General features: G+C 42.8%; 1 protein-coding gene across 2 annotated transcripts in view; it reads right to left on the minus strand.

Moving 5' to 3' along the window:
- The window catches only part of zgc:158270 (atlastin-2), a 45733-nt gene that overhangs the window by 34670 nt on the left and 387 nt on the right, over positions 1–10676 (minus strand). For both annotated transcript variants that reach the window (XM_054751866.2, XM_015954497.3), the window contains exon 2: positions 6071–6345. In XM_054751866.2, coding sequence (XP_054607841.2) covers positions 6071–6345 — 275 coding nt within the window. The remainder of the gene's footprint in view (positions 1–6070; positions 6346–10676) is intronic.

A 10676-nucleotide genomic window follows, 5' to 3' on the forward strand; every position in this document is an offset into this window, starting at 1 on the left:
AGAGAACCTCAAACTTTTAAATCAAGTGTTGCTCACATAGAATAAAGGTGACGATTGGTCTTTTACGTTATTTCCCAACATCAAAATTATACTGAAAACGCTGGATGGTTCAAAACATTTAATGATCAAAACATTTTCCGTGTGTAAGCTAATCATTTACACGTGCATTAAATTACTTTCATAGTGCAGCTATTAACCAACCAGCAGGATGGTTCACAACTAAACTGAACCATTAAAAGCTGATCAGTAAGCAAAAGCACTGATGGATGTCCACACGGGACCTGGAGAAACCCATCTCCAGCAGGCTGGGCTACTGCAGCTCATTCAGGACGCTGCCGACCACCGACTACATCTCCAGCAACAATCTAAAGCACACTTACTGCTCATTTTCTCTATGAAGACCAAACAGCAGCGAGACGCTGACCCACCTCTGCAGAGGTTTCAGCATTAGCTCAAACCGACCTAGCAGGTTTCAACTCTGCTCGTTCCAAGAATAATTCTGGCCTTTGAGTTTGTTGTTGAGGCCCGGCCACAGAGGTCACACTGTGCTGACCTGAAATCCTCTTTAAAGCAGAACGGCTCCAGAATGTCCACTACAGGATGGAAGTTTTAGGCCGCCTTGTTAATCTTCAGGATTTTCCTGTAAAAGTTGTTGGTTGTTACAATAAAACATTCAAGGCTTGTTAGGACCACCACACTAATACGGCGTTTGACCCCCTTTCACCTTCAGAACTGCCTTAATTCTACGTGGCGTTGACTCAACAAGGTGCTGAAAGCCTCATTTAGGAATGTTGGTCCATGTTGGTAGGATAGCATGCTGCAGTTGATGGAGATGTGTGGGACGCACATCCAGGGCACGAAGCTCCTGTTCCACCACCTCTGATTCTGGATGCGTTTCCCTTTTCACACCATTCTTTGTAAACCCTAGCAATGGTTGTGGGTGAAAATCCCAGTAACTGATCAGATTGTGGCCCGTCTGGCACCAACAACCATGCCTTGCTCTAAACAGCTTAAATCGCCTTTCTTTCCCATTCTGACCTTCAGTTTGGAGTTCAGGAGATGGTCTAGACCAGGACCACACCCCTAAATGCATTGAAGCACCTGCCCTGTGATTGGTTGTTTAGATACTTGCATTAAGGAGAAGTTGAACAGGTGTTCCTAATGATCCTTTAGGTGAGCGTAGGAGACACACAGTGTCTCCTTACGGGATTCAGTAATTGTTTGAACTGAACTAGACGGGTGCATAAATTCGGGCATTGTTGTTATTTTACTGATTCCAAAACCTTTAGAAATAATTATAGGAACTCAAAATTGGTTTGGTAAGCTCACTGACCTTTGACCTCCAGACACAAGTGAGAAAGAGTATTTAGGGGGGCCAGTTGTAAGTTTCCCTCCTCTTTAATGTTCTCTGAAGAGCAGAACAACTCTCACACGAGCTGAAAACAAAGATGGGTCACCATCCTGGATCGGGGGAGGGGTCTCCAACACGTCCGGTAGGCGCTCGCCTGCAGCAGCCAGAGAGCCGTCCTGCCCGACTTGTAATTAATGAGGGGCGGACTTTAAACGTAGGCCAGCCATCCCCATTTTTTGTAATATCTCATCTAAAATTTGCATTTTGTGGAAGTAAAGTAAAAATCTGATTACAGTATAAATCTTTCAGCAAACATGTTCTAATGGAAATACGCGGACCACTTGCTCCGACTGCAGAACAGATCCCCGTTTGTGACCTCAGCAGCTGCAGGTGGAAGAAGATGTGCTTCTAATAAGACAGAGTGGCGTTGGTTATACAGACCTGGTTTCAGAAAAACTCACCTAAACCATCGGAGTGACTAAAGCCCAATCCGAGGTAACAGCTCGCCAACGCAGATGCCGTTTGTTCATGAACACGTGATGACCTGCCAAACTCTGGACATCTCCTGTGATTTAGTTTCAACAAATTTCCCTCAACAGTAATAAATCATGATTTTGAAATCTCTCACTTTTCCGTTCAGCGTCGTGCAACAGACTCGCGGATCAGCTGGTCCAGAGCCAGAAGGATAGACCTCCAATCTGATTTTAATACTGTCAACAAAAAAACGCGGCAAAGCATCATTTTACCCGCAGTTGTTGAAGCAAAACTTCACTTTCATGAGCAAAACCCCATAAAAATGATGAAATGAAAGAAGTGTTTTGTCTGTTTTTACATGTTTCACTTTAGTTTAGATCATTTAGAATCGTGTGTTCATCACATTTAGCTTGTATGTTTTATAAATTCAGCTTTATTCATTTTATGAGAATTTAATTACCTGAAAGGTTTGTATTAAAGGCCATTTTAAAAGGCATTCTATAGTTTTTTGAAGTTTTTGTTCATTGGTGACTAAATAGCTGCTGTTGCTGCTTGGAGCAGGGCCCAGGGTCAGGGACTGAACAGGAGCAGGTCAGCTGTAACTCCAAGTGTTTTATCGCAACAACCAACAATTTCATCAGGAAAATCATGAAGACTAACAAGGCTGCCCAACCGTCCTCATCCCACTAGAGCTGCAACAACTGATTATTTGGATCATTGATGAATCTGATGGGGTCTCGACTCGATTAATCGGATTAAATGGGAAAATTAAAAAACTTCTAGGGAAACATTTTTCTCTCATTTCTTTGCTTTAAAGTGACAATGTGTAGTTTTTACCATTAATCTCTGGAAATATCCATTGAAATGTTGTAAATGATTGAAAAGATGCCCAGTTAATGAAAAATATTTGCAGTTTCATAACAAATAACCATAAAATTTGTTTTAAAATACAAGGAGCGGGTCTAAGTCTCTGGGTGACGCCATGTTTCCTTCTATGGAAGGCCATGAGGACAAAACACATTTACTGATTTGTAACAAATGGTTACAAAACTTTCACCAATAATTAACATTTAGTTTTACAAATTTATCTATTCACTCGTTGCCACTAATAAGAGAATCTGATGTTCTTATTTTGCTGGAAGTTGCGCTCCCAGGGATTTTTGACTCTAATGGCCATCCATTGGTAACGTCTTACTTGAACACAAAAATAATGCTTGCTTTCAATGATTTAGGTAAGTACTGCCCCCTATCGCCAGGGACAATACACACTGTCACTTTAACAACAGAACATGGTTAGAAAACTGCTCATTAATGTGCAAAACAACATGCCATCACCTACATATATCCATAGTTAAACAATGATCAGAACATTTTTATGTATTTCATTAGCATGCTCAGTGGTAGCAACTGGAAATGCTAACAACATTTATTTTCTGCTGCTAAAATATAATGGTGACTAGTAATGTACGAAAATATCGACATAGCAATATGTTGCGATATACTTTCCTGCGATATTACATCGATGTTCAAAAGCTGTGTATCGCTTTTTTTGGAAGAATTTACGTGCAAACATTTGTGTATTTTCTTTTCTTTTGGTGCAAATCAAATGCCGTCCGCTAGTCAGCAGTAGGGTTGTCACGGTGTGAAAATGTAACCTCACGGTTATTGTGACCAAAATTTCCACGGTTTTCTATATTATCGCGATTTTTTTTTTAAACGTGCTACATTTTCACACAATTAAATAAACCCTGTATGTCAGGAAATATTGTCCTCAGTTTGTGTCTAAATTTGGCCTAAAATGTGTTATTTTGTATTTATGTTGTTTATTTGTTTACATTTTTTCCCTTTAGTCTTTAAAATACCAATATTTGCCCATAACTTCTTATTTTTTGTCTGTTTGATGTCATCATTTTAAAATATTAGACCAGATGATACTCAGTACTCAAGTAGCCTTCTAATCAGATACTTTTTTACCCTTACTTGAGTAATAAACCCTATATCAGGAAAGTATTGTCCTCGGTTTGTGTCCTTCCAGTGAGCTTTGCAGATGTGGGAAAATGTCATCAGGCAGTAATCGTTGTTAAATTCAGAATTATTCTCGGAGAGAGACCAACTCTTATCTGCCCCTGGGAGCCCCGTAATGCATAGCGTCATTTCAACATGGCGGTGTCCGCGACACGGTTTATATGCAGGTAGCGGCGCTGCGGCTGCTTTATATAGCGACTCGTTGCGTTCTCCCTCAACCCAAATCCTCGGATCACGCATTTTAGCTAAAACGCTAATGTTAGCTTGCCTTGCGTTGACTGTAGAGTTGTGGGTGATGGTCACGCAGATGTGTCATGAGATTTGAAGCGTTGTTGCCTTTCACAGACACTTTTTCTGCTCGTGCTGCAAACAGGATAGCCGTCTTCTATCAGCTGTCCCTCGGCATTCTTCAAATATCCAAAAGATGCCCGTACTTCTGACTTTGTCTTCTTTGAGGGATAATAAATGTCCTGAGCGCTGCCGTCTCCTCCTTTGACCATTATTTCAGCTTTAGCTTCAAGAAAGTTTTGGTTGTAAACAACAAAGTGCGCATGTGCCGCCGGCAACTTCAGCAGATGATACGGTGGCTGGTAAGGGTCACCGCGCCTATACCGCAGCCACGGTAATCCCACCGAGATAATATAGTTTTTTTTTAAAACAAGACGGTTATTCTTATTGTCAACTTTTTTACCGGGGTTTACTGCTACACCGGTTACCGTGACAACCCTAGTAAGCAGTAGTGTGCAATGGAGTTTTGTTTCCATCACTGAAATGTAAATCCCTCTATTATGGTTCAGATACCTCATGTTAATCATGTTAAGTATCAGTTTGGACCATTTATTGAATTTTCCTACAATAATTTTAGTCTAAAAAAAATCGCTAATATCGTCCGACTGAATATATCGCAATATATCGTGATATATCGTATCGCCTCCCCTGTATCGTGATAAGTATCGTATTGCCAGAATTTCACCAATACACATCCCTAATGGTGGCATATCTATTAAGTACTGGTTAGCAATAATCCAGTTTCAACTATGTTCATAGATAGACGCGTTGGTGAATTACATGCTACAGTGGCTTGCCGTATGCGTGCAGCGGTGTTGAGCAGAGTCGACTCGAAGCAGCAACCTGACTGCAGTGGTTCTGCTGCGTAGCGCTGCAGACAGCTAAATGAACAGGCTGATGGGGACTTTTCTTCTAATTGTAGAGTCTAGATCAGGGGTGTCAAATATGCGACCCGCGGGCTGGATCCGGCCCGCAAGCGGGTTAAATCCGGCCCGCGAGATGGTTGTGTAAACTTTATTTTCATACTTTACAATGTAGAGTGAAAATAAACTTATCTTTGTGAGCAAGTTTTCTCTGTAATGAGTATAAATAAACCAAAGCTGCGCTCAAGGCTCACACAAGAACTTGAATCACATCCTGAAGTTGGCCGCCACTCAGGATGTGACTTCTGATGTTGATGTGCTGGTGAAAGCTAAAAGATGTAAAGTAAAATGAGTCAAATATACTTTAAGTGCTGCATGAAACTGATCCCACCATGTGATCTGTAAGCTCTTTGAATCTTCAGGTGTTGTACTTGTACTACACTGTCCTCAGGCTCCAGCCTTGTTTTATATGGATTGTATTAAAACAAAGAAAACACCGGTCCGGCCCACTTGGGACTAGATTTCCCTCAATGTGTTCCCTGAGCTAAAATGAGTTTGACATCCCTGATCTAGACGTTCTTGGGCTACGTTCACACTGCAGGCAAAAGCACATCAAATCCGCTTTCTGCCTCTGTGCACAGCACCTAGATTAGCACACAGTAAAAAGCATCTTCTTGCCACAATAACAAGCAACTTAACTTTGTTCAATAAAGTTCTGGGGAAAAGTAACTTTAAAAGATGTTGCACGAGCGCAGCGTCTGAACATAGTTTATAAAGTTTTTGTCATTGCGCGTGCGACACACACACCTCTCTAGTTCCGCTCTGCTGCCGCCTACAGATGAGCTGTGTGCATTGATTGTTACATAAAGGTTGCACAACACAACAAACTGATGACCAAATGTGTTGCCAACGCATTTCTCCATCGATTTTTATCCATTTTATTAATCGCTGTTGCAGCCCTACATCCCACTGTGTGTCACAAAACAAGGGCTTCAGTAGAGATCACAGACAAGCAGCTCTGAGAGCGAGAGCAGTAGGGAGTTGAACCGACTCGTGAATCTTAGCATACCTGTCTGTACATGTAGCGCAGCATGAAGTCCAGCAGGAACGATTTGCCTTTGCGAAAAGCTCCAGCCACTGAGACGACCACCACATTGAGGTCCTGCACCTCCTCACGCAGCAGCAGCCGCTCCAGTGCCGCCTCCTGCAGCAAGAAAGAGTGCTCCTCTTCATCAGCCACCACAATCTGCACAGGCCGGGCAGTGCCGAGCTCCTCTTCATCCTGAAGGTCATCAACCCCTTCGTTTCTCGGATGAGATCTGTCTGATTTAAAGCCATAACCACCTGGAAGAAATTCAGAGAAAGGACTCGTGTAGAAATGCTGCACACTCGGGTCCAGCTGAGTGGGGGTGGGGTGACCCCAACACATCACTTAATGAACTCATTCAGTTTAAACCAACGCTGCGCTCTCTTTCACACATTCATAACCTCCACGCTGGGCTGCTGTAATTCACCGATGCAGGGACCAGCCAAGCTGCCGTCAGCTGCCAGACTTCTGACTACTGCCGTTTGAGCATCCCTTCGTTGGCTGCCTCTCACTTGCTGAATTAGCTTCAAACTCCTTGTTTGCCTTAAAATCTCTACACAACATCGCCCTTCGGTATTTGGCTGATGTGATCCACCGATAAGCTCTATCGCGTCTCCTTTGGTCAGTGGAGCAAGGTCGGGTGGCAGTCCTGAGGCACTGACTCAATTCTGGCTGCGATCCGATGGAATGACCTCCTGCCAAGTGTCAGACAGGAACACTCGCTCCACAATTCCAGTCCAAAGAGTCATTTTTGCTGCTAACATGCTAACAGTCTTCCGTTCTCTCTGCCTCGTGGCGCTGGTCTGTGGACCTAGCTAAAAATGGATGGATGAAAGCGATTTTCCTAAGGCTTTCAATGAGCTGGCACAGACGCGATATCACAAAAAATACATCTTTTAGGTTATGACCCAAATAGTTTTACAACTATTACCCAGCGCTGAAGCAATCGCAACAAACTACCTTGCGCTGCCTCCTCGTGTCACACAGCAACCCAAACGAAAGCCTTTGACAAGCCTGGAAGCCTGCAGCGGTTTTATTTCAGGCTGGTTCACCTTTAAGTGGTCCGGAGAAGCTTTAAATGACCATCGTCTTGTTTTTGCTCGGGTAAGTAGTGAGTTGTGCTACTTGTTCCATGAACTCATGATAATAATGCTATTGCTAATGCTAACAATAACTAGGATCTACTTGTAACTAGATTTTTATGCCTTTTAATCCAAATTTCTGGTGCGTTTGTTTGATTTTAATAAGTTATAAACGCCACGTTACAACACTAAGCTAACTGCTAAAAACATTAGCAAAAATCTTTCTGTGAAATCCTCTTTGGGGCCACTACGGAAATAGCGGACAGACCCTGGTGGGACCCAGATGACTTGCCCATATGTATTCCAAATGGGACCCACCTAGGTGTGCTGTTGGGCCTCTCTACTAAGAGACTGCTGCCCCCATGACCCGGGGGGAGAAGCGGGAGAAGATGGATGGATGAATGAATTAATGAATAGATGGAAAGAAGGATGGAAGGATGGATGGATGAATTAATAGACTGATGGAAGGAAGGAAGGACGATGGAAGGATGGATGGATGAATGAATTAATGGATAGATGGAAGGAAGGAAGGAAGGATTGATTAATGGATAGATGGAAGGAAGGATGGATGGATAGATGGAAGGAAGGAAGGAAGGATGGATGGATAGATGGAAGGAAGGAAGGAAGGATTGATTAATGGATAGATGGAAGGAAGGATGGATGGATAGATGGAAGGAAGGAAGGAAGGATGGATGGATAGATGGAAGGAAGGAAGGAAGGAAGGAAGGAAGGAAGTGTTGGGGTTATTAGGAGCGAACAATTTGTAAGCTTTAACTTACTTTTGGATTCTTCAATAAATTCTGTAAATATGGGAATATTTACTGATTTATTAATTAATTAAGATATTCTTAGATATACGGGGCACCATTCCCCTTTAACCGGGGAAAAATTGAATCCAAAACTCTTATCAGTCTTTCTTGAAGTTCGTAGAATCCTTGGAGCAGAGACTTCTCTTCGACACAACAAAGCTACTGGAGACGAAAATCTGAATTTTATAACGTTTAATTAACAATTTGTCAAATGAATAAACAGTGGCATAAATGAATAATAACCATGTGATATAATAAAAGGATGTATATTCAAAATAATGTTCAAGGTGTTTTGGGTGTATGTATGTGTGTGTGTTTCTAAAATGGAGTCTGTATGCAAGATGGCTGACCCCTTTGTCTGGCTAAAGTGTGAGTGGCAACTTGCACTTTAACTTCCAAAGCACTTAGAATCATCAGTAACTTAACCTTAAATCACTCAAAACATTTCAAAGGATCATGAAACAACACAAAGGATTAATCACGAATAATATCTTTTAGTTTAACCACGTGGCCAAGCAGAAAACATTTAAAGATACCAAACAATGATCAATAAGCAGTTTATTTATTCAAAATGACCCGGCGGACGTGTTTTGGGAGCGAAAGAGGAAGACACGAAGCTACTTTTTAAGCAATAGCGCGGTTTTATTGCTTATTCTGGACTATAGAGGAAACGGGAGAAGAAAAGGAGAGAGAGAAATGAGTTTTCTGATCACCAGAAGAGCAAGGCGTCCCCAGCTGTTTGATTTGACGGTTCTCCGTGTTTTCTCCGCAGTTTGGCGTCGTCCGTCGGTTTGATGCTTTCTCCGTTGTTTACCTCCACGAGTGTTTCTCCACGGGCTGGACACAAAGAGAACGAAGTTTCTTTTGGGCTGAGTTTGACAACTTACAGCGTCTCTGAGAGCTGGATGGAGCTCCGCTCGTTCCCAGTCAGGTCCTGATGGAGTTCGAGTGGCTTTGTAGCGGTTTCGTGGCTCAACTTGGGCACTTAGAGCTTCCGCTTGCTCAAGTTGTCGGAGCGTTCGACAAGCGTGTCCTTACCGCCAGGTATCCTGGGCAAAAGAACGAGGTTTCTTTGTCTCATTCATGATTTATAGTCTTTGAAGTCGCGGGAAAGCTGTCCAAGCTCCCGCCTCCCGCAGATCGTGTTTCTGGTATTAGGCGGTGACGTCATCACAATGCTTCCGTGTGCAAAGCATCATGGGAAATGAAGTTTCTTGGCACTGATGTGATTATTTGCTTTTCAGAGCAATTTAAGCACAGTCATTTTGGAGAAAATCACTGCATAGTAATTTCCTCATGAGGTCAGACCCTCAACAGAAGGAAGGAAGGAAGGAAGGAAGGATGGATGGATGGATGGATAGATGGAAGGAAGGAAGGATTGATTAATGGATAGATGGAAGGAAGGATGGATGGATAGATGGAAGGAAGGAAGGAAGGAAGGATGGATGGATGGATAGATGGAAGGAAGGATGGAAGGAAGGATGGATGGATGGATAGATGGAAGGAAGGATGGATGGATGGATAGATGGAAGGAAGGATGGATAGATGGAAGGAAGGATGGATAGATGGAAAGAAGGATGGAAGGATGGATGAATTAATAGATCGATGGAAGGAAGGATGATGGAAGGATTGATTAATGGATAGATGGAAGGAAGGATGGATGGATAGATGATAGATGGATAGATGGAAGGAAGGAAGGATGGATGGATAGATGGAAGGAAGGAAGGAAGGATGGATGGATAGATGGATAGATGGAAGGAAGGATGGATGGATAGATGGAAGGAAGGAAGGATGGATAGATGGAAGGAAGGACGGATGGATAGATGGAAGGAAGGATAGAAGGATGGATGGATGGATGAATTAATTAATTAATGGATAGATGGAAAGAAGGATGGAAGGATGGATGAATTAATAGATCGATGGAAGGAAGGAAGGATGATGGAAGGATGGATGGATGAATGAATTAATGGATAGATGGAAAGAAGGATGGATAGATGGAAGGAAGGAAGGAAGGATTGATTAATGGATGGATGGAAGGAAGGATGGATGGACAGATGATAGATGGAAGGAAGGAAGGATGGATGGGTGGATGGATGGATGGAAGGAAGGAAGGATTGATTAATGGATGGATGGATGGAAGGGTGGATGGATAGATGGATGGATGGATGGATAGATGGAAGGAAGGATGGATGGATTGACTAATCAGTGTTGCAGCTAAATGCTTCACAGGTCAAAGTTACAACGGATAGGAGAAACGTCATGAAAACGTCAGAGACAACAAAACATTTGTTCACCCGTTCCCAGCAGGTTTACTTATCTAGGTTGTGTAGAAGGAAATAATCTCACTCAGTCGACCCACCTTTTGTCTGGGGTTGTTTAGTCCTCTTAACGGACAGTTTGTCCTGTGAATCTGGGAATATTTGCTCTTTATTGGTCTATTAGGGGGAACAGAATTTCTGAGAACACTCTGGAGTTGCAAGTGTTATATCCCGAGGGAAAGATGGATCAACGTCTAGGCTGCTAACATCTGGACTTCTTCATAGAACATCTGGAAGGGACAGCAGCCTGCATTCATGACAGTAAACAGCCTGTTCTACAACCCCCAAGGCGCGCGTGCACACACACACACACACACACACACACACACGAACAGCTGGCCGTTAAAGTTAAGCGCCAGTCCGAGCAGGACATCCGCTG

Source organism: Nothobranchius furzeri, chromosome 7, assembly GCF_043380555.1.
Source record: "Nothobranchius furzeri strain GRZ-AD chromosome 7, NfurGRZ-RIMD1, whole genome shotgun sequence".
NCBI classification, from domain to species: domain Eukaryota; kingdom Metazoa; phylum Chordata; class Actinopteri; order Cyprinodontiformes; family Nothobranchiidae; genus Nothobranchius; species Nothobranchius furzeri.